This window comes from Chrysemys picta, chromosome 19 (genome assembly GCF_011386835.1).
Source record: "Chrysemys picta bellii isolate R12L10 chromosome 19, ASM1138683v2, whole genome shotgun sequence".
NCBI classification, from domain to species: Eukaryota; Metazoa; Chordata; order Testudines; family Emydidae; genus Chrysemys; species Chrysemys picta.
Window position 1 is genome coordinate 3070554 of NC_088809.1, and position 27453 is coordinate 3098006.

At 45.5% G+C, this 27453-nt stretch overlaps 1 protein-coding gene across 15 annotated transcripts in view; it reads left to right on the plus strand.

Annotated features, from left to right (window-relative positions):
- Positions 1–27453, plus strand: part of SPECC1 (sperm antigen with calponin homology and coiled-coil domains 1) — a 161785-nt gene that overhangs the window by 90565 nt on the left and 43767 nt on the right. For 6 of the 15 annotated variants that reach the window (XR_006176306.2, XR_010593774.1, XM_008168989.4 and 3 more), the window contains 6 exons: positions 1798–2005; positions 2677–2750; positions 4115–4293; positions 18943–19088; positions 19884–19984; positions 24980–25061. Coding sequence is in view for 12 of the 15 variants with exons in the window: in XM_008168989.4 (XP_008167211.2) it covers positions 1798–2005; positions 2677–2750; positions 4115–4293; positions 18943–19088; positions 19884–19984; positions 24980–25061 (790 nt within the window). In the remaining 3 variants the exon portion in view is untranslated. Of the gene's footprint in view, positions 1–1797; positions 2006–2676; positions 2751–4114; positions 4294–7614; positions 8560–11946; positions 14141–18942; positions 19089–19883; positions 19985–24979; positions 25062–27453 lie in introns of those variants that run through there. The other 9 variants (XM_024105936.3, XM_065572866.1, XM_065572867.1 and 6 more) reach the window with 5 other exon arrangements.

Here is a 27453-nt window from a genome sequence, read left to right on the forward strand (position 1 = left end):
TAGTATGGTCCTATTCGTGGAAGGTCTTTGTTTGACTTTTACTGATGTGCTTTCATCCAAGACAGTAGGTCTCCTCTGCCTTTCAGGGTGCTTGGGTGGTTGATAGATGAGGTAAAGGAATTTCAAGGGAAGAATAATGTAGTGGTCCTGAATAGTATCTGGCAACATAGCAGTGGTGTAGTTAGCACCTTGCCTTGCGGGAATTAACATATAGCCTGCTGATGTGAGTCCATGACTCCACTAACATGGGGCAAGGATCCCAAGTTGTCTCTATATGACAATTGGTGGAGACAGAAAAGTCCTGTTAGATAACTGAGTCCATCCCGCTGCAGGGCAGAAAATAATGTCCTTGGCACTGCCCATCTCTTCTTCCCTCTCCCCCCCACCCCTAAGTCCTATATGTTGTTAAACTGTTGTAAAGCTGACCCTAACTGACGTTATTCGTGCACTGTTTGGGATTCCAGACCAATTCTTTAAATGCCATGTCACGTGTGATGTTTTACAAAACTGAAATCAAGCGCTGTGTGTTGGAGTATTGAATGGCTACAGAAACAATTTGTTTTAGAGCAGCTTTCCCTCTCCTAGTTCTGTAGTTTATCGCTTCTTCCCCTTACCCTCAGTCCCCTGCAATTCTAAATCATTACTGATTCCATTTTCCATCTGAGCCCAGTTGTTCAGAGTGTAGCTGCACTGTTGGGTGTCACAGAGCAAGTGTAACTATAATGCATGCGTCTGATTAATGTCCACCACTGCAGAGAGAGCTCCAGTGTCTGCCATGGTTCCTGGCCAGGGGAGGGGATTGTGGGGAAGAACTGCGGAACTGACTAGTTGGAGAGGAAGTGAGCGTTGCCAAAAAGCACCTCTATAGTTTGAGTGATTTAGGAAATCCAGATGTCCTTTCAGCTGGAGTAGGTGACCACAGCAAATGAAATACAGTAGGGGAGACTCCCTAATGCTTTGGCGTGTTCACTGGGGCTATGCTTTATGAAGAATAAATGAAAAACTGCTGGATGCTCCGACTCTGCACTAAATTTGTATTGCTTTTTTTTTATTGCTTGATTTTTAAACCACAAATTTCCGCCTTTTTACTCTTCCCTTCCATTGAATTAGGTTGTTTTGTCATTTGTGACACCCAGACAAGACCACAGGCTTCTCTTCGGCTTCCCAGAACTGGCAGCATGTGCCTCAGTTTTCCAGAACCCTGTTTCCTACTCTGAGAGGCTCGCAGTTCCCTTGTCCTTGGAAGCACTGCTGTTGATATCTGTGCCTAAACTGACCAGCTGAACTGCAGTGTATTCACACCTTTAGTAATTCCTGACGCAGTATGTCTGGGAAGTGCACTTACCCTGGAGCAGCCAGCTCTACCATGCACATCCTGGCAATCCACTGCAAATGCCATAAAGAGGCAGCAGTGAAATGGTTAATGTAGACAAACGGGTCTGCTTCTAGGCCCCACGCTAGCTCTGTCACTCTCCTAATGTGCCATAGTAATGGACTGGCTAGGGGCTTTGAACTTTCAAGAGGCGGCCTTGCGCTATACCTTGGCTGCAGTGATTGATTTAGAATTGTAATTTCTCTCCCATATAGCAGACTTAATTTCCTCTCCTGCCCCTTCCTACTATTACCTTTCTGCTGTGAGAAGAGTGTTAACAAAGCACAGTTCCTTGAGCTCACTGTCAGGTGCGTTGGAACTCCTGAGTTGTGCAGTGCCTAGAACATTCAATGGGTCTGTCTTATTGTCAGTGAGCTCAGTTAAGAAGCAAGGGCAGACTTCCAGCTTTCTTTCCTTCCTTCCAGGTGGAGAAGGAATGTGGTCAGCTGAAGGAGCTGTATGACCGACAGGCTGAACAGCTGAGCAGAACCAGCCTGAAGCTGCAGGAGAAAACTTCTGAGAATGAGTCTGAGATCAAAAACCTGAAGGAGACCATCTTTGAGCTGGAGGACCAGGTGGAGCAGCAACGTGCTATCAAACTGCACAACAACCAGCTCATCAGTGACCTGGAGAGTAGGTGGAGCAGGCCCAGAGCCAAGGCTGAGGCACAGCCTGCAGTAGTGCAGGGAAGGGAGGGTGTCTAGAGAAATTCCCACTTCGATCAGTCTCAGCAATGTAGACTGCAGTCTGCACAGGGCAGGGACTTGTGTGTGTGTGTGTGTGTGTTGTGTGTAAAGCACTACACGTACGCATGGCGCTGTAGAAATAATAGTAATGAAAATCTCCAAACTCTCTATCTTACAGCTGAATGGAATATTGCCCATATCCAGATGTTGGCTTTTAAACTGGGTTTATTGTCTTTCTTCGTAAAATATTTCAATATCTGGTGATATGGGCTATATGAGAGCTAGGTGGCGGTGGTGGTGTTATGGGAATGGAAAAGTGCCACCTGCTGGCATGAGTTGCACATTTCACTTTCTAAACTTTTTATCTAGAGTTGGGAACCCCAATGAATATGTAATGTGTATACAGTCCTATAAGCTTCCATATCTGGGACAAAGCCCAGAACATGGTTATTCAATGTGAGGGTGTTTCTGACTGTTAAATCCACTGTCTCCTAGAGAAGAGTTTGGTTCAGTAATGGCTTTTACCATGGGTATCATCAAAGACGCTGCTTCCCTCTCCCTTACCCTTCCCACTCCCATCACGTCTCTAATAGTTTTCCCCATCTTGACTATTTGCAGGTAACGTGATGAAGCTAGAAGAGCACAAGCTGAATCTGGAGAGGCAGCTGAAGGGTCTGACTAAGCAGATAAAGGTGATGATCAGATTCCTCAGCATGGTGAAGGCAGCAGCTGAGTTTTCATCTGAATGCTGGCTTTGAGCCAGGCACCACATTTCATTTCAGAAGCCTCCTCTCCTGGCTATCAAAATATCTTTTTAAAAAAAAAAAAAAAGCCTCCCCTACTCCCCCCATTCACTCTCAGCGGAGTTTGACTTTCTCTATGTCTGAGAGGGAAAGTACAATCCAGGCTGATCTGATAGCAGTGTTGCTGCTTGGCTGGGCAGCACCTGGCAATACATTTATTGTTTAGAGGCATCAGTCTGTTTTCAGATCCCATAAGCCCCTGCCAGACCAGGATTAATAAGCCCAAGTCTATATCTGAAGCAGGCCTCTACGTCTACGTGAAGCAACATTTAACAGGCCCAGAAGATCTGCCTATTACATTAGCATCTAAGAAACACATATCCTACAAGCAAGTAATAATCCTTGGCACCTAGGTAGCACATTACATTTCAAAGCTATGTACAAATATTAACTAACTAATATACAGAGAAAAGTTTTTAAATAACTGTGCTACTGACCATCCCAACAGGCAAAGCCCATTTGCTGATGCTGATAGAACAAGCTTGCTAACGTTCTGTTACTGACCTAAAGAAGACGTGTTTCTGTCCAAGTGTCTGTGTTCCATATAAAAAACCATCCCAGGCCATCAGTCCACATGCAGATGTCCTACTGACATCACTAGGACATTTATGTCAAGATATGGCCCTTCGGCTCCAGCTGTGATTTCCAGAGTAAATATATGCACAAACCAAAAATGCTGGAACTGCCAACTCCACCTGATACCTGAATATCAGAGCACATCCTTTCTGCTTTATTCAATTCCTTTCTCCCCAAAGAAGGGGAAGCAGGGGTGGCAGTCAATGAGGGAGCTGAGGAATAGGACGAGTCTCCTGTAATTTGCAGTGGTTTAGTCCAGGTCTCCAGTACACTTGTGCTTCTTTCTCCATGAACTTCCCCTGCTTTGGGATGACCAGTGCTGTATAGCTGATGATGGGACATGAAGCAGAAAGGAGCTCCTCTTTCCACAGCAATATGTGTCCTCCAGTGCTATCGCAACCCTAAGATTGTTAGAGAAGTGGATAATGGTAATAAGTAGTCCGCTTACTTTTTCAGATGGAAAAGGTAACACAAATTAGTGTCAGTTCTTTTTTGGCAATCCTGTCATTACCAAATGGCACACATCTGTTGCGACCTCAGTATCGTCATGAAACTCTGACACGCCACAAAAGTGATCAGTGATCACTGAGAAAGAGATTTGCAATGTGTGATGTGCCCATTTCTAGTAGGGACATTCCCCACAGTGCTCAGCCCATATTTGTACTTGCCCTTTCTAGGAAGATGCAGAGGAGTGGAGGCGTTTTCAAGCTGACCTACAGACTGCAGTGGTGGTGGCCAACGATATCAAGTGTGAGGCTCAGCAGGAGCTGCGGGTGGTGAAGAGGAAGCTCCAGGAGGAAGAGGAGAAAAGTGCCAAGCTGCAGAAGGAGCTGGAGGAACTGCAGGGCAGCAGCAGGTCAGTCGCTCACAAGGGCCGAGTCCTTGTCTCTATGGCAGCTAATGTGCATGCAGACGCTGCTTTGCCTCTAACTTTGCATTGACCCAGATGTGTATGTTGTCTGTTTTTAATCCCTCTGGCAGGTTTTGTCTTCTTTTAAGTTGTCTCTGGTTTTGTTTTTCTTAGGTGCTCTCCAGTTCCCCCAACTGGGCCATGAGTTTAGGCTTTGTAAGGGTTACCTAATGACTAGATGCCCTAAGGTTTTCAGCTGTTTGTGTGAGTGACAATGATCTTTATACACAGAGGAATATGATTAAATAAAAGTGGTCACCAGTATTTATCCTGCAGCTTTGTCCTTTGGACTCTGTTGTGCAATGTATTATTGCCTCCATAACTGACTGCACAGTTGGGTTAAGCCCCTTGCTGTTTTGCAATGACGCTAGGATGGCTGAACATATCTCATGGGACAAGCTGAAAATTAGCTGCCTATTTTGAGATGAAAACCTGGGTTGCACTGTTGTAGGCAAAAATAGGGACTTGCTGGACCTTTTGCGTTCCGCAAGTCCAGTACATGCTGGCTGAATGGTTGATGAGAATATTGGGAAATCCTCACCCTGGGCAGCAAGCCCTTGATGGGGATCCCCTCTCCTGCCCCCCAGTTTTGAGCATAGTAGAATGATCTGAGTCTGATCCCTCTGTGAAAGTTAACATTTCACCCAGAAGTAATTTTACGTTCTGAGAACATTTAGGGTATGGTTGGGATAGTCTCATGGGCTTCAGTGTTGCTAGATTCAAGTTAGTCCTTCACCCCAACCCTTGGATTATCACATGCACTTTAAAATAATCGAGAGATATGCCACGTGTTCTGTGAGCAGTATACACTGTGCTCACTTTCGAGGAGGCAACCACTTTGCATGTAAGGGCAGGTGTGAGTTAAGCAGTAGGAGTTGGAAGCAGCTTAGGGCCTTGTTATCAGGATTTTCATGCAGTGCAAGGTATTTTGTGAAGCATCTTTCATTCCAAAAAGTTTTATAGTGCTTAGTAGTACAATTACAGAACGGAATTGAAGGACCGTTGGAAATGAAGAGGTGTAGGAAAGAGGGCTGAGATTTAAAAAGAGGGCAGTACCACAGATTCAGAGCTGCAGAGGTTATATCTGTACAGAGCCAATGAAAAGAGAGCTGCACAGCTAAGGGAGGTAGGGAAGGAAGTCACTTACCAAAAACGTCCCAGGTTTGCCCTGCTTCCCTACACTCCCACTGAATCTCTCTCCCCGAATAAGGTCATGGAAACTGAATGTGGCAGCCATTGGAATACAATGAGTTCTGCCAGTTCTTTCAGGGGTAATACAGTGAAGCTTGTACTGCTCATATTGTCTCGATATTTACCATGCAATAGCTTCCGAAGTAGCCATTGCACAGAGGGGATGGGGTGGGAGCGGCGAGGGATCAGGGAAGGCTTTGTGGGGGAGGGTGAATCACAATTCCTGCCTTAAATAGGCAGAAATGTTTTTTAAAAGAACATGTTTAAGATCCAAGTTCAGTAATAGGGTCCCTGATAAGTGTGGAATGGAAAGCTACCAGCAAATACATTTTTAAAACAAAAGGAAGACAATCAAATGATCAACCAAGACTCTCATTCTGTGCTCTGTTTCCATTGCTAGTGTTGATGGCATCACAGATGCTGAGAGCAGGATGAGGAGCACAGCTCCCAGTTAAAGCTGGGTGAACAACTGAGGTTTCAGTTCTCTGGAAGTTCCGAACAATGAAACAAAACATAAAACCAAGAACCAAAACAGAAAATTGAAAAGTCGATCTCAACCAAAATTGTTATCAAATGAAATGTTCCATTTCCAGGCACTCTTTAAAAATAAAAGCAAAGGAGGAGAAGCACTAGATTCACAGAATAGAGGAGGAAGAGAGGGTGAAGGTGTTCCTTATTGCCTTTAGCTCAATGGTAAGGGCACTCCCTTGGCCTGCCGGGGCCAGGGTTCAATTCTTCCCTCTGCCTGATATGGAGCAGGCTTTGGAATTTATATCTCCCGCATTGCAAGGGAGTGTCCTAACTGCTGGACTGTGGGATATTCTGAGGAAGGTCTCTCTCAGGCCTAATCTACACTTACAATTTAGGCTGACATAGCTAAATCCCTGAGGGGTGTGAAAAACTCCACCCCCTATTGATGTAGTTATGCCAACCCTGGCCCCCAGGGAAGATACAGCTAGGTGTCAATGCTTCTGCAGAGCTCGCTCAGGGAGGTGGGCCTGTGCCAGTGGAAAAACCCCTTCCATCAGCATGGGCTGAGTCCACTATGGGGTTATGCCCGCAGAGCTCTGGCGCCAGAGCCATACTGCTATACTCCCTCTCATGCTGAGGCCGTTGTACTTTAATAGTCATTGGGCCAGCGAGAAAGAGTGAGAATATTTCTGTACCTGGTGGTTATGGCACTCACCTGAGAGATGAGACTCAAGCTCAAGTTCCTGCTCCAATAACTATTGGATCATTTATACACAGTGGAACAGTTTCAACAGGAGAGACTGAGGAGACCAGTGGTTCGGGCACTCTCTCCTGCAATGCAGGAGACCCAAGTTCAGAGCCCTGCTCCACATCAGGCAGAATGAGAAATTGAACCTGGGTCTCCATATCCCAGCTGAGTGCCCTAACCGCTGGGCTAAAGGTTATAAGGTGGGCACTGCCCCACCACTTCCTCCTCCTCCTCCTCCGGCTGGTTTTGGAATAGTGTCTAAGGCCCAAAAATGAACATTTTGACCAAAACTATTTGGTGAATTCTTGTTGTATTTGCAAATAGTTTCAGATCAACTGAAACTACATTTCTTGATGAATAAACTATTTGAAAAATTCCACCAGCTTTCCTCCCTGGCCTACTTTAGACCTTAGTCCTGTTGTAACCATGAGAGTCAAGGGAGGTCATTGGAGGTACAGAGTCTTTCAGTTCCCATCTAAAGAAAGAAGTAACTTTGAATGTAAAGGTACGGCAGGAGAATGCTTGTTGGTTTCAGAAGTGGGCTGTTATCTCCCAAGGATTTGGAATGTGGCTGCATTGTTATAGCTCTCAGGGTGAGGTGGATCAGAGCCTCAGACAAGTATGCTTCCGTTAAAACCAGATCCCTGTAATTCATACATGCAAACATTTCCAGGAGGAGAGAGTCAGACAGGCTACCATGCCTGCTGTGGGCATGATAGGAGCATCCAGCCAAGGCAGGAAAAGAAATTTGAGTCTAAGCCAATTCCCCAATTACATGCTTTTAATTAAGAAGTCAATTCTGTGCTATGCTTTTTATATATATATGGTTGTCTCTGTTCGCCTGTCTGTCTGTCTAGCTTCCTTGTTGTTGTACTACTTTGGACATGGAACCTGAAATACGTTCTGCAGTGGACAGCATAAATTCTCTTCAAAAGGCAGGTGCCAAGCTGAGATTCATATCCTCGCTAGTGAAAGTTTCTGCATCTGTTACCCTCTAATGTAATAGATTTGAATGGGGATCACTCAGTGTCCCAGCATAGGTCATTGTAGCCAGAACTGCAACACAGAATGGCATGTAGGAGCCAGAGAATCCATTCTAAATTGGACCCTAAAACAGCTGGCAGTGAAATTTTAAAACTTTTACTGACTCTTTATTAAACCAGTCCCTGAAGTCTGTGGGGCTACTGCTGCGAACTGGTGTTACATCCAAATTACCCTCACATTCCTTGGGCCACTGTTCATGCCCAGCAACACGTCCTCTTTTACCTGAAATTCCTGGGGTGAACTCAATATTGCTCCAGTCAAAGTCCCCAAGGACCACTGGCAAGAACCAACACTGAATTCTATTCCATGCAGTGACTTGTAACACATGCTAGGCACTAGCAGGACCAGTCTGGAGCATGTGACACGTAAATGAGATCTATAAAATATCCCTCACGTTTACTAATACTGAGCAGCTGTGCATTAAGCAGAATGTCAGACGATCCCCCGTGAAAGTTTCCTGTCTGATTTTAAGCTCCATTGGAGAAATGCACCTTCCAAAGAGTTTGCTGCTCAAAGGTTTTTTGACAATAGCTCAGCCGTCTCTGGGGGCTCGTTGGAACCCACATTGTAAACCAAACCTCCTAAGAGATCCTGGTTGTTTTAGTATTTGCCTGTGGCTGCCTGAGTTCCTGACTCCAGCTAAGTTTGGTTTCACCTTTACGTTTTTCTAATCAGACAAAGTCATTTTTGGTTCAGGAACAGCCAAAGAACTTGCAGAAAATGCCCTGATGGGGTCATCAGAGTCCATCTGAATGAAGGTAAGAGCCTCTAAAGGGCATCTTTAACACAGAGTAACTGTATAATTCTGTGATTAAGAATGTTGGGAGGGGGGAGGAGCTGGACAATACTAAGGCAAAGAAATGGGGTGTGGAAGGGAGAATTTCACTTAATACCCTGGCCTGAAATAAATCTTAGTACTTGTCCTAAGAAAATACCAACTGAAACATACAAGTCATAGGTTGGGATTGGAGCCTTTTCTGACATTCTACACACAGATTAATAGTCTTGCTCAGGCATAAAACCCACAAGTTTTACAATACACTGTTGCACAACGCTCTCTCATCCACTCAGAACGTCAATTAGTGAAGGTCTAACTTCTGTTAGCTGCTTTATAGTCAGAGATGTCAGCAATGGAAAAGACCTGCTAGATTGAATCTAGAACACTCCCAAAGGCAGCAAGTGGCTGTAGAAAGTACCTTAGTTTAGTGTGGCCTGATTGACCTCCATACACACTGACATTCCAGGCCTGGTCTGTTAATGCTGTGGCTAGCAGAAGTGTAGGGGTGAGACCTCATTCTCCTCTTCACGTTGGTGAAGTTACCCTGCCAGCCCACGTGTCCTGCTGCGTGCACAATGGGAGGATAATACCATATGCCTCAAACCAATCCCATGAAAGAAACCTTTGGTCCAAGAGGGCTATGCTGAAGACCGAGCAGTTATTCCCACAATTAAAAGAGCCGCTTTCTAGAACAAAAGAGATCTAACCAACTGACTGAAAGGAAGGTGAAAATGAGGATCCTAATCTCTCCCACTAATTTGCTTCTACCCTTCCTCCTGTAGCCATGTCTCAAGTGCCACAGCATGGCAGTGTTAAATGCACGATCTCCTGGAATTAAGCTTGTAATCTGTGTATTAAACCTAATGTCAGTGTGTATGTGCTGATGTGCTGCTCCTTTGTGCCTGTGTTTTGCAGCTGTTCTGTCTTACAGAGGTTTGCTCAGATCACTCTGCTCTCACTTCAAATGAGAGAAGGGGGAATTTTGGCTGGGGCCGGGTTGAGCTGTTTAGTATACTCAGCTGCTCTCCAAGGGTTTTGGGGCCAAAATGAGATTATATCCCAATCTTTTTGGTGTAAGAAACCTGAGGCCAGGTCCACCCTATAAACTGACATTAGTATAACTGCGTCGTTTAGGGGGCGTGAAAAATCCACACCCCTGAGCGACGCAGCTATGCCAACATAACGCTGTCTCCACTGGTTCAAGGATCAGGGGGTAGCCGTGTTAGTCTGTATCCGCAAAAACAACAAGGAGTCCGGTGGCACCTTAAAGACTATCAGATTTATTTGGGCATAAGCTTTCGTGGGTAAAAAAAACTCACTTCTTCAGATGCATGGAGTGAAAGTTACAGATGCAGGCATTCTATAATGACACATGAAGAGACGGGAGGACCTCCCAAGTGGAGAACCAGTGTCTCCACTGGGGGTTATGTCAGTGGGAGGGCTTCTCCCGTCGACATAGCTACCGCGTCTCAAGGAGGCGGATTATCTGCGCCGGCAGGAGAAGCTCTCCTGTCCTCGTAGTAGCAGCTTCACTGAAGCACTAAAGTGGCGCAGCTGCAGCGTTTTAAGCGTAGCCTGGCCCAGAAACAGAAGCCCTGACTGGAACAGAGACATGGCAGTGCCTGGGCAAGTTCCCATACACAACTTGACTCAACAGCGCACATTGATTAGTAAAGGGGAAAGCCAGGGAAATTCTCACATACACACTCTTTAAAATATGTTCCCTGGCTCTAAATGTTTCATTCCTTCAGCCAGCGGGTGTTTTTTGCAGTATCGTTAGCTAATCATGTCCCTGTGCCGTATTTATCTTTATGTGATTCCAAGATTAAGCAGTGACTTCCCACTCATTTCCAGAATTTCACAGCTAAAGCACTGATCAATAGAAAGCAAGAGCTGTGAGCCAGACTGACCCTTCTCCCTAATGGGTATGCATCCCAGGGGCTATAAGTAGAAGTTAATTCAGTTGACTCTGTGTCTCTTCTAAGGGTATGTCTACACTGGCAGGTTTCTGCGCCACAAGTTATATAACTTTTATTAAAACGCTGTTGCGTGTCCACACTGTGCTCCTTGTGACCTGGAGCGCATCCACATTAGCAGCTCTTTCCCCAGCAAAGACAGCAGTGCATTGTGGTAGCTATCCCACTGTGCAACTGGCCATAGGGTGCTTTGGGAAGGGTTTGCAATGCCTCAGGGGGCCGGCATAGCGTCACATGATGCATTTCCCAATCCCATTGTTCCAGGGGCATCCTACTACATTGCCAGCTGCTTTTCAACTGAAAGGGGAAGGGGGGGGGCGGGGAAGAGTGTGTGACAGGAAGTGTGTGTGTGTGGAGGGGGAGAGAGACAGTGTGTTTTTTGGGGACAGTGTGTCTGCATGCTGTCTTGTAAGTTCAGACAGTGGCAGGAAGCAACCAGTCCTGAGGCAGGGGGAGCGGGAAACCCCAACATCAGCCCCTGCCTCCCTCCCTGGGCTCTCTGCACAGCAATCTCTCTCTCTCTCACATACACAGACACCTGCCCCTGTGTTCAACAGCAAGAGCATTCCACGTTAATGGTTTGCTTTGTGTCCCAGAGCAGATCAGCACAGCACGTAAGGGCTGTCAGAAATGGTGCTTTGAAAGGGGAGGGGTGCCTGTCTCCAGGGCAGCAGAGTTCAAAACAATGAGCAGAGCGGTCACTAGAGGCATTATGGGACAGCTCCGGAGGCCAATTACAGCGCAGAAAGCAATCAAGTGTCTACACTGGCAGTAGAACGCTGGAGCCTCTGCACAAATACCCGTTAGACTCTTGTCAAGGCGGTTTTTTTCCAGCGCTGCAACTGAGAAGTTTCTGCACACAAAGTGGCTTGGCAGTGTGGACACAGCTGCAGTTTGAACGCAAAAAGCTGCTTTACTGCGCAGAAACTTGCCAGTGTAGACAAGCCCTAACTTTTATCAATGCCCCAAGTCAGCAGTATCCCAAGTGAGCAGTGAGTGTATGTGTGTCAGTGCATAGCGGACATTACCTCCTCCTCAGTTTTCTGCACCATTTATCCTGTCCCACCCCAAAGGAGCTCTTTCCTGTGGAATCTGGTCACTGCATTTTATTTTCCTGTCTACGCCAGCATCTGTACATTGAAGGAGACTGCATGAGGGGAAATGCCATAGAGTATACCTGGTGGAGGAGCAGCCTCTTGACTGCCATATGGCAAATCAGTCTCTGCTAAGGAGGTAGATGTAAGTTTGGTCCCAAAAGCATAGTCCATGTTCTGGCTGCTCCTTTGTTTAGTGGCAGTGGGCTGGTTTGGGTAAAACACGGACAACTGCTCTTTTGAACTGTTGTATTGTTTTATATAACTCCTCCCCCATGTTTGTCTCTGTCTCCACAGGTGCCCAATCTCTGCCAGCTAGCACAGTCCTGGAGGGATGCAAAGCCAGGCCTGATCTTGCCATGACAGGGACACCTCAGACAATGCCTTCAGCCTGAAAAGGGAAGTTTCAATTGGAAAAAGCACCTCAGTCCAAAGAGCCAGATGATTACTGCCCTCAAAAAGTCCAGAGCACTACAAAGTCTGAATGCAATTCAAATACACCTTTCCCCATGAGCAGTAGTTTGACCCAAAGGAGCCTGGCCCTTTGATTTCAACAGGTTGCTCTCTTCTGATGCATCTTTGAGGTGGAAACAGTTTTGAATCCATTTAAACCAATTGAAAAGAAATCTAAGAAACCAAAACCCTTGGGGTTGATCACAGGGATTTGGGGACTGAACCTATCCATTGACTGTAGTGAGGGATGGCTGCTTTTGCAATCATACATTTTGAAAGTTTTGTAAAAAAGAGTTGTGTGTGGGTGTAGAGAGATACAGTGGGTGAGGTAATAGCTTTTCTTAGACCAACTTCTGTTGATGGGAGAGACAAGCTTTTTAGCTACCCACAGCTCTTCTTTAGATCTGGGAAAGGTACTTGGGGCTTGTCAACACCTGAAATGCTACAATGGCAGGAGGGGTTCTCCTGTCAGTGTCGTTAATCCACTTCCTGGAAAGGCAGTAGCTAGGTTGGCTACACCAGTGGGTAGGTCACTTTACCTCTCTCACTCGGGGGTGGATTTTTCACACCCGAGTGACCATAGCTGGATTGACTTAATTTTTGAGTGTAGACCTGACCTCAGAGTGCTGCAGTTAAAGAGGAGGTGGAACAGATTGTTTAGGGTAAGGTGTTAACACATGTTTTTTAAAAGACCATTCAAAGTGAAGTAGCCAGTTAACACCTCTGCTGTCAAAGAACAAAAAAGGAGGATAGGTGGGTTGTACTAAGCCATACATCCAGTGTCTTTATTCAGTCTGTGGTTTTTAGTGTCTAGCAAAGATATGAATTTAAGCTCTCAGGCTCATCTTTTGAAGGTGTTGTTCAGGTTTCCTTTAAGGATGAGAACTTAGAGGTCAGATATGGAGTGATTACTTTGTGAAAAGTGTTTGCCCAGGGTGATACAGTGTTTTTATCATTTTGTGTGTGGGTGTGTAAGGGCTTGTCTACACTGGCATTTTACAGTGCTGCAACTTTCTCGCTCAGGGGTGTGAAAAAACACCCCCCCTGAGCACAGCAAGTTTCAGCGCGGTGAAGTGCCAGTGTAGACAGTGCACCAGCGCTGGGCACTATTCCCCTCGTGGAGATGGGTTTTTTAGCACGCTAGGAGAGCTCTCTCCCAGCACTATGCCGTGACTACACAAGCCACATGAAAGCACTGTAATGGCAGCGCTTTAACGTTACCAGTGAAGACATGCCCTAAGATGTAACATGTTATGCACACACATTATGTACTATATATAACTTTATATGCATATATATTTTCTAATGATTCTGGGTTTTGCATGTGGGTGTGAGAGCCAAGTGTAGATTACATATGAAAATTAGGTTGCTGCTTATTCAGTATAAACTGCCTGGGTGTTTGAGGTTTTTGATGCAGCATTGACAATGGCCTCACCACTAGGTGGCAGCAACTGACTCATGTGTCCAAGAAGTTTGAAAGAAGCTGGCTGCAGCATATCCTCCTGTAGATTTCTATTCTGCCAGATCAGGTGCAGCCACATCCATGGGATAAAAATTAGCTGCTTGTCCTGGACTGCAGGCAGAGGGATCAGAAGGAAAAGCAACGGATGTTCCCCTAAAGGAAAGTCGTTCCCATCCTCTTAAACTCAGGTGAAGTATATGGTCAGGAGAATTTGCTTGTGTCCTTCCTGACAACTGAAGACACTGGGAAAGCTTTCCTGGATACCAAGGAGAAACTGAGAAGACAATCAGAGATCACTCCCTTGTGGGACTGGAGGTTCACATTTTGTTTCTATGGTCTCCACTCCTTCCTTGGTTGAGAAGACCTAGCAGGGCCATGGCCTCTGGGCAGCAGATTCTATGAATGCTAAGAGCTCTCGTGACTTTGGCATGGCCCATGCCACTGTGCCATGTTACATAGGTGTACGCGCACTTGTGTTGCCTCTCTTTATTATCTGTGCTGGCAATTGTTCAGTGTTTTTTTTATATGTTTAAAAAAATACATGGAAGTGCAAAATAAATGTGTAATTGTCCAGAAGTGTCTGCTGCCTGCTCCTGGTCTCTTTTCTGTTCTGCGTATCAGCAGCTGTGTGTGCTTCTTCTTTGTCTCTCTTGCAACTGAGGAAGAGTCACAAGTCACTTTGTAACCACAATGCCAGGAACTGCAGCAAAAGAAACCCTGAGATCTCTCAGGCAGCAGAATAGTTACCCCCAACGGAGCTGCTCAGTCTGGTTTAAAAAGAAGGAACCTCGGAGTTCAGAAATGTACAAACAGTCCCACATTATTGCTGCAGCTTTCCCCAAACATATCTAGCCTGCCTAATCCCATAGTCAACATGCTAGCCACAGCAAGGTTGGCACCTTTCTGACTCGCTATTATTCATGTAATCCAGACCTGAAGAACAAAAACGGTGACCAGCTGTTGCCAGTGAGCTTTCCTCTAATGCTTCAAGTATCTCACCCTCCTGGGGAATCAAGTGAAGTGCTGTGAAACTGCTCACGTTCTAACTCCCCCACAGCTGAATAGTTCTGGCTTCCTTCTGGAGCTGCTGCACTCAAGTGGTGGTAACTGTATAACATTTCATCCCAGGTTTTCAAGCAAAGCAATAGCGGTAGGTTGCATTTTGTTCAAATTCCCTCCTCTCTGTGCAAAGGCGTAGTAAATATGACTCGGACTATCCAACAAGTCTTTTGTAAATGAATTTTGCACACTGGGAGTTGTTGTTTGGCTCTTAAGCTATGGCTTGGCAGTAATCATGCTGGGTCATGTTCTCATGCCATCTTTCTGAATTACTTTGCTCCTGTGAGTTGCACTTCTACCTCCTTAAACTTAAAGGCTTGGAAAGTCTGTGATTTCTGTTTGCCAACAAGGGTTTGGAGTATTATTATTTATATTACTATATTGCCGAGCAGCCCCAGACATGGATCAGGACCCCGTTGTGCTAGGCCCTGCACAGGCACTGAACAAAAAGACAATCCCTGCCCCAAAGATGCTACAGTCGAAGTGTAAGACAAGATGGACACAGGCAGATGGGGGGCGGAGGGGAGGTACAAGGAAACAATGAGACATGGTCAGCATGATAGGCAATGGTCTCTGCACACCAACAGCCTAATAATTGTAGACATCCCTGGAAAGAGGAGTTTTGGAGAGATATCTGAAGAAGGGCAATGAAGTGTCTTTGTGGGTGTTTATACAGAGCTCTTTCCAAGCAGGAGGGGAGTGTGGGAGAAAGCACAAAGGTACTTTTTTGGAAATGTAACAAGTGAGTGATTGAGGCTGACATCATGAGCCAATCAGAAGGAGGAGCTGACCTCTCCATACTGAACAAGAAATTATAGGAGCCAGTCTTTCTCCCCCCTCCCCCCATTTTATTAATTTTTGTCTTCAAAACTGAAAAGCAGTGAGCAAGTCAAACCAGGATGGCCTGTGTGACGTGGGTTAGAGAAAGCCATTCCCAAGCACCATGGTGAGATTTCCAGATGGGGAGACCTCACCATCGTGGCATGGTGATATTTAGTCATCCCAGGAACTTATTTCAGGGCATGTTTAGAGGCTAAGATCACAAAGTGTTCAAGCAAAATCAGACCAGGTGGCAGCTTAGATATCTATCCAGTTGAAATGATAGTGTATTGAGGTGTGATGTCTCAGCAGACTTCCTGGGATATGAGCCATGGGATAATGTATTTCATATTTAATCTCATTCTGGAAATGTTTATGCAACCAGAAGATTCACTAGCTCAACTCAGGGGATGAGGACTTTAGCCCTGCTCTGACTTGCATCCTGATCCATGAGATCAGGCTTAGGCAAGCCAATAGGGCTCTCCTGTTGATGGCCCTCACCCCTTAACATATGTGTTTATCACTTCATATGTTTCCTTTTTCCCCTGGGTAGAATCTACAGTGCGCTCCCATAGCTCAGATGGGGCTTTGGCTCACTGAGCCGTACCCTTGGCTTGGCTTTACCCTCAAGCTTTATTAACTTGCCCAGAGCTGTGCGTACATACTGGCTTTCCTAACTCTAACATTAAGCCGCAAACCTCACATTCTCTTTCTACCTTGGAGATCATGCAGACTGCATAATGGTCTCGTTTATTACTTCCTTACAGAGAAATGTATTGAAATGGTTGGTTGACCCATTCCTACTAGGCATCCTGCGGCGGAAGTCCATGCTTTCCCCCATGTTTCATTAGCTGCAGGACTCCTTTTAGCCTTTGTGTTTTCTTACAAATGAAGTCCAGATGCTGCTGCCTGTTGACTTGTTGTTTGTGTTTAATGAAGCCGCGAGGGGTCTGGGGGTGGGAGAGGATTTAGGACTAATCATCAAAACACTGGATCCCTCAGAGCTAAGTGAATCTCATCCAGCTTTTCCTTTCCTACTCCTTGGATTAGCTGGAGAATGGAATGAAATGGCTTTTCTCAAGCCATCTGCCTCCGCAGGCTTCTCCTGGCTCACAGGGAGCCTGAATGAATTAGCAAAGAAGTAGCCAGTGTCTGCTTACAGACAGCACCTCCTTGAGCATGGCCAGAAATAGAAGCATGAATCACTCTTTTTGCTGTCATTCATTGACACCCCCCTAACCCTCTTGCATTTTGTAGAAACAACTGATTCAAAAAGGAAAATAAAATAAAAAGATTGACCCCTATTTTTAGCCCAGCAGGAACTGTGCAGCCCTGTAGGCACTTTCTCCAGGGAGTTCTGGCTCCATTCTTGTGCTGAATTCGTAGCTCTTTTCTTGTTTGCATAGCTCTTTATTCCCAGCCCACTTCTTCCTGGGGGAAGCAGTGGTGCCCTGGGACCTGCAGATCAGTCCGCTTAGCTTCAACAGCTAATAAATCATGAAAACAATGCAATAGACTCTGTTTGTAAATAACTGGCCTCAGCCAGCTTTTCTGAAACTAAGTTAGTTGTCTGAGGTCAAAGCTGGCCTGGGGGGTAGGGCTGTCAAGAATGTATAGTCGGCTCCTGGGCAACTCCCAGTTAGATGAATAGATTATAAAACCAAAAGAGGCTATTTTTATCATCTAGTTTGGCTTCCTGCGTAACACAAGCCATAGGACTTCCTTGGATTAATTTCTGTTTCAAGTCCAATAGCTGAGGTTGAACTAGAGTGTATCTTTTAGAAAAACATCCAGTCTTGGTTTAAAATGTCCAGTGATTGAAACTCTACCACAGCCATTGATGGGTTGTTCCAATAGTCAGTTACCCCCACTGTTTAAAAAACACAAAAAAAGGAAAAATTGTGCATTTCTAGTCTGTCTAGCTTTAACTTCCAACCATTGGATCTTATTATACCTTTCTCTGCTATACTGAAGAGCCTTCTATTGTCATATTCCTGTTCCCCATGTCGATGAACAAATCAACCTGTAACCTTCTCTTTGATGAGCTAAGTAGATTGAGTTCCTTGAGTGTCTCACTATAAGGCACTTTAATCATTCTCTTGGCTCTTCTCTGAACTCTCTCCAGTTTATTAACATCCTTGTGAATTGTGAACACTAGAATGGAACACAATTTTCCAGTAGCTGTCACACCAGTGCCAAACACAGAGGTAAAATAACCTCTTCACTCCCACTTTAATATTCCCTTGTTTATATTTCCACGGATCACATTTGCCCTTTTAGCCACAGCATTGCACTAGTAGCTCATGTTCAGCTGATTATCGACCATTATTGCCAAGTCTTTTTCAGAGTCTCTGCTTCCCAGGATAGAGTCCCCTATCCTGTAAGTACCCACTTACCGAATGATCCAGATTGCTCTATATCTCTGACCTGTCCTCTTCATTATTGACCATTCCCTCTGTCTTTGTGTCACTGCAAGCTTTGTCAGTCATGATTTTATTTTCTGTGAGGTCATTCATAAAAGTGTCTAATAGTACAGGGCCAAGAACTGATCCCTACGGGAGACCTCTCTAGAAACATACCTGCTTGAGGATGATTCCCAATTTACAATTACATTTTTGAAACTTATCAGCCAGGTTTTAGTACATTTACTGGTGATTTTGTATCATTCTGGTTTCTTAATTAAAATATTGTGTGGTACCAAGTCACATGCCTTACAGAAGTATGTGTATTATTACATCAACACTGTTACCTTTATGAACCAAACTTATAATCTCATAAAAAAGACATCTATTTCCCATAAATGCATGTTGATTGCCATTAATTATAGTATCCTCCTTTAATTCTTTATTAATCGAGTTCCATATCAGCCACTCCATTATGTTGCTAGTTTGAAAGAGGACTAATTAATCGGCAACGTTTCGGGAGACGGTATATTTGGATGTACATTAGGATCGTGGGGGTGTACAAGACAGAAAAGGACATATTTGTTGGAGGTTTTTCAAAATTGGGGGGAGGGGGAGGGAGTTCAGTCCTGGGTCTTTAAGGCCTCTGAAGCCCACCAGAGGTGGAGGTTGCTAGGCAGTTGCTAGGCTACAACAGCCTGATATTCTTTCCATACAGGAAGGACCCAAAACTAGTATCTATAGATGAGGATATGAGGACTCAAGAAAGGTAGAGCTTTCAACACAGGACTGAATGTCAGGAAATTCCAACTTTGTCACCGACTCACTGTGCCCCAGGGCAAGTCACTTAACTTCTCTGTACCTTGAATTCCTTACCTGTGAATGGGGATGATATTTCCTGACCTCCCAGGGGGGTTGTGAGGCTTATTGCTGGGCGCTTTGAAGAAGAAAAGAGCCTAAGCATTATTATAATGTGAGAGTACATGATGAGGCCTTACAGGAGAAGGTACTTGTGCCTTAGGAAGTTCCTTTCTGTAGAGTGAATATTTTCTTGTGCTTCCTGTTGCCTCTGACTTTGTTCTGGTTTCTACTGTTCAGGCTGACAACTGAGGAGGTGAATTCTGTAGAAGCAGATACCACCAACCGCTGGCAAGGAGTCTGTGTCAGCAGGGCATCACCCACTCCCTCAGAGTCTGCAGCTACTGTCAAGTCACTCATCAAGTCATTTGACTTGGGATGCTCAGGTACTCCAGCCCTGCACTCTGGGATAGGATAGTTTTTCTTTTTTAATTAAAATTTCAAATAGTTAAGCTTCAACTGGCAAACACTAATTCTTCTTACATCTGCTGCCTCCATCTTGCATCCCAGTGGATATTGGTTTTAGCAGTGCTACAGAACATAAGAACTGCCAGACGGGGTCAGACCAATGGTCCATCTAGCTCAGTATCCTGTCTTCAAACAGTGACTAGTGCCAGCTGCTTCAGAGGGAATGAAGAGAACAGGATAATTTTGAGTGATTCATCCCCTGTTGTCCAGTCCCAGTTTCTGGCAGTTGGAGTTTTAAGGACACCTGGCACGTGTGGTAGCGTCCTTCACCATCTTGTCTAATAGCCATTGATGGACCATCGTCCATGAATTTATCTAATTCTTTTTTGAACCCAGTTACACTTTTGGCCTTCACAACATCCCCTGGTTGACTGTGCATTGTGTGAAGTAGTCCTTTCTTACATTTGTTTTAAACCAGTTGCCTATTAATTTAATTGGGTGACTTGGTTCTCGTGTTATGTGAAGCAATAAATAACACTTCCCTATTCACTCTTTCCACACCATTCATGATTTTGTAGACCTCTATCATGCTCCCCTCCCCCAGTCACCTCTTCTAAGGTTTTCTCCAACTGATGCTAAAGTACATAGAAATGGACTGAATGCCATCAGGTCCTTGTTCAGACATGAGTGGTGGGAGAGGAGGGGGAAAAGAACATTGTGACCTCTTCTTTCAGACTGGTCTGAAATATAAATGTTTCTTTCCCTTCTTGCAGGGAGCACTGGGCAGAGTATCACAGTTCACAAGGTCCCCAGAAGCCCTCTGAGTGGAATTCCAGTGAGGACAGCCCCAGCAGCCGCTGTCTCCCCGATGCAGGTACCAGAAGACCTTTCCTCTATTCAGGATTGGGCTGGGTAGTTGCAGGGTTTCCTGCACCATGACATGGCTGTAGCCAGGGAAAGGGGAAATGCATGTGTTTATTTTCTGTGGAAGATCAAATGCTGGAGTTCTAACGGAGTACAGGGATCAAAGTGAGCTCCTGTTTTATCTCCTGGATGAAGGTCCCCCGGGGCGGGTGTGAACTCTTTTTGGAATCCACTTCAGAATTTTAATCAGCATTGACCAGGAAAGTAGGTTTTGATCATTTAGAGTGAGTTAAAATGAACCTCAAACTCAACCAGGTATTTAGCATGTGTGTTAGGGAAGGGTAGTGAGAAGAAAAATGGTAAATGTTCCTGAGGCAGTATGCCCCAAGATACCAAATCAGCCTGTAGCTATTCAGGGCTGATGATGGTTGCTATGTTTTGATTTTTCTCCCAGAATGTAACTCTTCTGGAATGTGGTGCTTCTGATGTCACTGCATCAGCCAATTAACATTCTGTTGGTAACTTTCAGTGCTGTGATGTGACATTACCAGAAATACTGACTCTGGGAATGATGGGAAAGCAGACACAGTGGCATTTCACTGATTGTGGTGGTAGCATGCATACCATATTATCACTAGCCTCTATCACTATATGCTATCTGTCCACTCGCATCATTTGCCTTTTTGGACCTGTTTGGCCAGTCATTGTTCTAGGCACAGAAATAGTCCTGAAAGCTCTCCTGGGAGCATGTAAAGCATTTAGAGATCTCTAGTGGGCACTTGTAGAGACGACTTTAGGAACTGGCTCTTTACCAAGTAGTGAATGCAGAACAAGTATAAAATTATCCACCTCAAGCCAGTTAGCCCCACTTTTACCAACCAAGTGAAGTCCATCAGCTTTGCCCAGCCCAAGAAGAGATAGAATGTGCCCTTGAGAATTGGATAAGGCCTGGTATTGTGTACTTACTTGAAATGATGCTGCCTCTGGCGGGACACTTCTGAGAGTATCAATTCAAGACAAATTGCTTAGAGCAGGGCAGTTATAGCCCAAGGTTGGGCTTTTTCCACTTTTAAGGCACGGCAAACCAGCCAGACAGAGAGGACTTTGGTTTTACCCCACTGGCTAACCATAAGTCATACAAGCAATTCCCTTAGACACTCCAGTTTCCCAGTATCACTACCAGTGCCACTTGTTATGGGAATGAATGGTTATGAAAACCAATACCCCAGTAAAAGAAAAAAGGTTATTTACTTATTCCCATAATACAAGAACTAGGGGTCATCAAATGAAATTAATAGGCAGCAGGTTTAAAACAAATAAAAGGAAGTTCTTCTTCACGCAGCGCACAGTCAACTTGTGCAACTCCTTACCTGAGAAGATTGTGAAGGCTAGGACTATAACAGAGTTTAAAAGAGAACTGGATAAATTCATGGTGGTTAAGTCCATTAATGGCTATTAGCCAGGACAGGTAAGGAATGGTGTCCCTAGCCTCTGTCTGACAGAGGATGGAGATGGATGGCAGGAGAGAGATCACTTGATCATTGCCTGTTAGGTTCACTCCCTCTGGGGCACCTGGCATTGGCCACTGTCGGTAGACAGGATACTGGGCTAAATGGACCTTTGGTCTGACCCGGTACGACCTTTCTTATGTAAGGTTCTCCCGATCCCAAAGGACCAAGCCCCAGACCCAGGTCAATATATAAATCAGATCTTACCCACAAATCACGCTGTTGCCAATCCTTTAGAATCTAAAGGTTTATTCATAAAAGGAAAGAAATATATATGAGAGCTAAAGTTGGTTAAATGGAATCAATTACATAGAGTAATGGTCAAGTTCTTGGTTCAGGCTTGTAGCAGTGACGGAATAAACTGCAGGTTCAAATCAAGTCTCTGGAATACATCCACAGCTGGGATGGGTCATTCAGGCCTTTGTTCAGAGCTTCAGTTTGTAGCAAGGTTCCTCCAGTGGTCAGAAGCAGGATTGAAGACAAAATGGAGGCATTTCCATGGCCTTTTATATTCTCTCCCTGTGGAAAGACACCCCTTTGTTCTGACTGTGGAAAATCACAGCAAGATGGAGTTTGGAGTCACATGGGCAAGTCACATGTCCATGCATGACTCAGTTTACAGGCAGACACCATTGTTTACATGTTAGTTTGAACATTCCCGGAAAGCTTAGATGTGGATTGGCATCTGCCAAAGTTCATTGTCAGTTAAGTGTGTCTTGATTGGGCGCTTCCTGAGAATAGTCCCTTCTCAAGAAGCTGCCCAAATGCTTCACTGAGGCTACATAGAATCAAAACACATTGAGGTACAAGTACATAGCCAATATTCATAATTTCAACTACAAAAATGATACACACATACAGATAGCAGCAGCATCATCACCAGCAAATCATAACCTCTTTATAGACACCTCACATGACAAGCTTTGTACAATAATTGCTGCAAATATATAACCGTGGTTGCAGCAATGATCTATTCTATACGGTCACAGTTTGTCAATAACGTCACACTACTCTCTTGCCTTCCCATACAGAGTAGATTATTTTCCATACCCTATAGGACCATGACTGTGGTGTTTGGTGTTTGTTGTCTACACAGACTATGCAAGGTTAAATTAGCTCAGGCACCAGGCTTGAATACTGGCAGGTCTCCTGCAAACATAGCCACAAAGAAATCAAGGCCTATGTCTCACAAACTGGAGTGCTTTGACTAATTGTTATAAAAGACGGTTTCTCTGGTGACAAAGATCCTCTTCTCTCCTTTCTGCCTGCAGTCATTTCTCAGGAAATTGGAGCTTGTTTTCTGTCATCTGGCCCTGCTGGTGATTATATAAAAAAAACAGAAAGAAACTGAGATGGTCTTCTAGGTTGACCCAGCAGGGATATGTTTACTGGAAATCATGACCCAATAACAAAAAAGGGGCTAAATTATACAAGTAATCCCTATCCCCCTCCCTCTCTCTGTCTATCCGTTGGTCTCTGTCTCTCTCTTTCTGTTGGTCTTAGCTTGAAATTCATGTATCTAGAAACTCAGGAATGTAAGCTCTGCCACATCAAATAGGTCCATCTGTTTCAATATCCAACCTCTAGCAGGAGACCTAGGCCTGATGCTTCGGAGAAAGGTGAAACCCCCTCCCCATTATGTGCCTGGCCAATTATATAATGTTGTGCATGTGGAAGAAAAATGGGAATTTCTTCCTGACCCCTGTACTGATTTTCTGGCACCAGAAAGCATGAGGTTTGATAACCTTTGCATAACTACAGATGTTATTGAACCTGTATTTTATATCTGTGTGGGCTAAGAAGAAAGCGCAGCAAGGATGTGAGAATCTAAACTCATGGAGAAGCTCTGAGAACTCCCAATGACTTCACTGAGGGATCTGACTTATTTACACATACTGGAGAGATGTGTATCAGATAGATACTAGTTGGGTCATCTGGTGAGTTAGAGCCCTCCTTTATTGAGCTGTCTTTGTTTCTCAGTTTCACTGGACTCTGAACTGCAACAACCCTTTAATTCCTTGAATCTCAATTCATATCTTGGCTACTTCCAGGACAAGAGTGACGTTTTCAGAGTGTGACAGTGTCTTTGATCTGTGAGAAAAGGTCAGAACTAAACTGTCCATGCCAGAGCTGAGAGGTGCTGAGCACCTGCAGCGTCTGTTAAAAGACTGAGTAAGGACTTCAGGATTTGACTATTCCTTCGGATTCTAAAGTCTATTAAAGTTTTCCTCTTATTATGATTGAGGACAGCAGCAAAGTGAGAGAAGGGCAGCTAAGACGCAGGATGGCAAATGCCTAAGTGCTCCTAGAACTCAACCCTGAAAGCAGGCAGTTCTAAAGGCCCATTGCCGAAAGATGCTGAGCACCCTCAATTCCCAGTGAAGGAAATTAAGAGTGGGATTAAACAGATGTCCTGGCAGGTTCTATCGATGCCAGGCTGAGTGGGCAGTGCTGAAAGCTGGCAGCAGGCCTGCCAGTGAAAAAGCCCTTTTGTGTCTGGTTCATCAAGTTAGAGGTGAAGGAGGAGGGGCTGGGAGCAGCAGATGCTGTCACTTCGGGTCTGCAGCACCAAATGATCTCTGACACTTGCTTACCAAAAGGAAAATCTTTGGAAAAAAGGGTCTGTCGACACAGCATTTTGGAGCCCGTGTGAGCAAGCTCCCAGCCAGGGTCGACAGATTCAGGCTAGCAGAGCTCGCAGTAGCGCTCTAGAAATAGCTGTAGGGTCAGTGGCTTGAAGTTGCAGCTTGGGTTCTGAAGCCTCAGGAGAGGGAGGGCTGCAACTTCAAACCACTGTCTCTGCAGCTATATTTAAAGCGCTACTGCGAGCCCTGCTGGCCTGAATCTGTCGACCCTGGCTCGCTTCTTTGGGCTCCAAAGTGCTAGCCGCACCCACAGAGACTGCAAGTGTTTGGGAGCCAAATAGATCACTAACTGAAAAGTAATTTCCCTGGATCCTCTACTTTAATTTTTAATGTCCAAATGATTGAAGGGCCGCTCTGGGGGTAGAAGTAGGGATCCTCCAGACTGCTCATCGTCCAGGAGACAGACCTTTCTCCCAGGGCAGTGTGAGATTGTGGAATGAACTCCCACAGGAACCAAGGGCCATCCCAGACCTTACCCCTTTGTACTCCAAGTGCAAGGCACATTTCTTTGACCTTGCCTTCTCTAACATAAACACATAGCAAAAGGTATATTTATATTAAATACAAAATAAGACACACCCTGCCAAAACAAGACACTCCACAGCTCATGTTTCTCCTCCTGGGGGGAGAATGAGAGAACAAAGAACTCATGACAGATGTTAGTCACGTTGCTTAATCCACTGCTGGAAGGTGCTTGGGTACTACAGTGAGGAGCATGGTATAAGCTGCTGAATAGAACAGAATACCTCTCATTCTCCCACGTGAGTGAATGAGGCCTCTTCCTCTCCCTGATTGGCCATTTATCTAAGGGTAACATTTCCTGATGGATTTGTCTGTTTGCTTGTTTCACAGAGGCATACTGCTTACAGTAATGCAAAGCTGCTCAGCAAAGGAGTCGACAAACACACAGACCTTCCAGACCTCCCCCTTGCAGGTAAATCACAGTAAAAGCACAAAGAATATAAGAGGCTCCTTTTTGCTTCCCCTCCATCAGCACAGCTCTTCTCTGTCCTTCCCCACACCACTGGGCCATTCTTCCACTTCATATGTGCAACAAAATGAAATAGACAAGATCTTCAAAATGCCTGAACATCTGAGAGATCTTATCAAGTTCACTTGGCTGTTTCACTCCCATGTGGATTATAGCCTGGGGGGAAATGGTATGTCATGCCAACACAAACCTGCCCTCTTCACCCCCAAAACATCCCTGGCACCTTCATAATCCAGCCAGTGAAACTGGAGATAATTGCATTTTGTGAAGCATGTACGGATTTGGGAGAAGTCCAGAGCATGCCCTTTGGAGGTTGGTTGGTTGGTTTGTTTAAAAATTATGTTTCAGATGAAACACATTAAATGGTTTCAGATCCAGATGCAGCTATTTAGAGCCCAGATATGATTGCTCTTTAAACAGAATCAATTTCCCCAGTTCTCAGGAGATGCGATTGTTGTTGTTTCGTGCTCTTGTTTTTGTTCTCCTGTCACTTAATATTCTTTTCCACCAGTATTTACTTTTGATTCCTCCATTAGAGCCCCTTGTCTTGATTGTCTACTCCTGATTGGAGGTGTTGCAGCAGTATCTATAGCAATAGCCATAGATTAATAGACTTTAAGGTCAGAAGGGACCGTTATGACCTTGTCCTTTGAGGAGTGGAAACCTGATTTCTGCCCTTTCACTGGTAGACCTGATTTTCTGACTAGTACTCAGTTAGCTCTAGGAGTGTGTCCACTCGGGCTCATGGGTCTCCGGCTGCAGGGCTGTTTCATTGCTGTGTGGACGTGGAGTCTGAGCTCTAGCTCCGTCGCAGGCTCCAACAGCCCTGGCTCTAGCCTGAGTTCCAGCTAATTTTTCCCACTCGGGTGCGGAATTAATGTTATGTGCACCAATGTGGAGGTGATGTGTCACACATCACCTCCACAATGATGCACACAACAAAATTCATGTGGTGGGGATGGGGGAGGGGGCTCAGGACTGGGGCAGAGGGCTGGGGTGGGGTGAGAGCTCCGGCTGAGGGTGTGGGCTCTGGGGTGAGGCCGGGGATGAGGGGTTTGGGGTGCAGACTGTGACGGGGGAGAGAACTCTCCCCAGCTACCTCTTCCCGCAGCAGCTCCAGAGCTGGGGCTGCAGGATAGGTGCCTCTCCCATGGCTGCAGCAGGACTGGCCAGGGCTGGGTTGGGGCCGGGGCGAGGGGCACCTCTCCCCAGCTGTGGCAAGTCCAGGCCAGGGGCCGCGGCGGGGCTGGGTTGGGGCCGGGGCTGGGGGAGAGGAATCTCTCCCCACTGCAGCCCTGAGCGCCTGTATGGTGCATAATAGGCTGCTATGCGGCGCACGGCCACCCAGTTTAGGGGGAACTTAGCTGCCCAGCGATGAAACAGCCCCACAAGCCTGAGTTGGTTGCCACAGGCCAGCCACAGCTGTCTAGTTGCTGTGTAGACATACCCACAGAGAGAAACTAGAGCCCTGTCTTCATTGTCAGACTCTTCAAATAGCCAGTTAAGATTCCAAATTCACAATTCAAAGATGTACAAATACTGTAGCTGAACAACAAGCCAGGTTACAAGGAATATGGCAGCACAAGTTAACTTCAGAGCTCTGTTCCTCCTGCTGGTTTCTCCTGCCATGCAGATGACTAGAGGGCAGAAGATACGATACCAATGGAAGGAACAGTTTTTTCCTTAAAGTTACACCGACTGTGTTTCAGTTTCTAGAAAATGTCTTGCCTGGGGGTTTACCTGCTGCTCATCATTACAGAAGTTCACTTTCACCTCAACCCGTTATACTGAAACTAAACACCAGTCCTTGAAAATAAATGCATTCCCCATCCATAGCGAGCCACTGTATTTTATAAACTGGTTGTTTCTCCTTTAAAATGTCCATTTGAGCTGAAATTTCTTGAGTAGGGCAGTTGACAGCTGACCACTCCCAAAGCACCCATAAGCCATTGCTTCCCTCCTGCAAAGCCAGAAAGCACTGGGGGAAGGTGACTGCTGGCACCCTGCAGGACAGATGACTTACTCTCTTAGCCATCTCCAAGCCAGTGGCATCAAATGAGAACTGAGCGGAGCTGAGCTGTCATGAGACCACAGCAGGAGCTGGAGGGGTAGAGGGAAAGAACACATGGAATTCATGATGGGAACCTGACCAAAGACGCAACAGCAGCTTTGAGTAATGTGTTACTTCTGTTGTTTGAAGGCAACACCTCCAGGCTGCAGTGTCATGCAAGGAGGAATCTGCTGGGAGCTTGCTCAGTATGGGTCAGAGCATTCCAAGCACAGCTGTGCATGCTGAAATGCTGCTTCTAAAAACACTCAGCTCAGTGCGGATGAG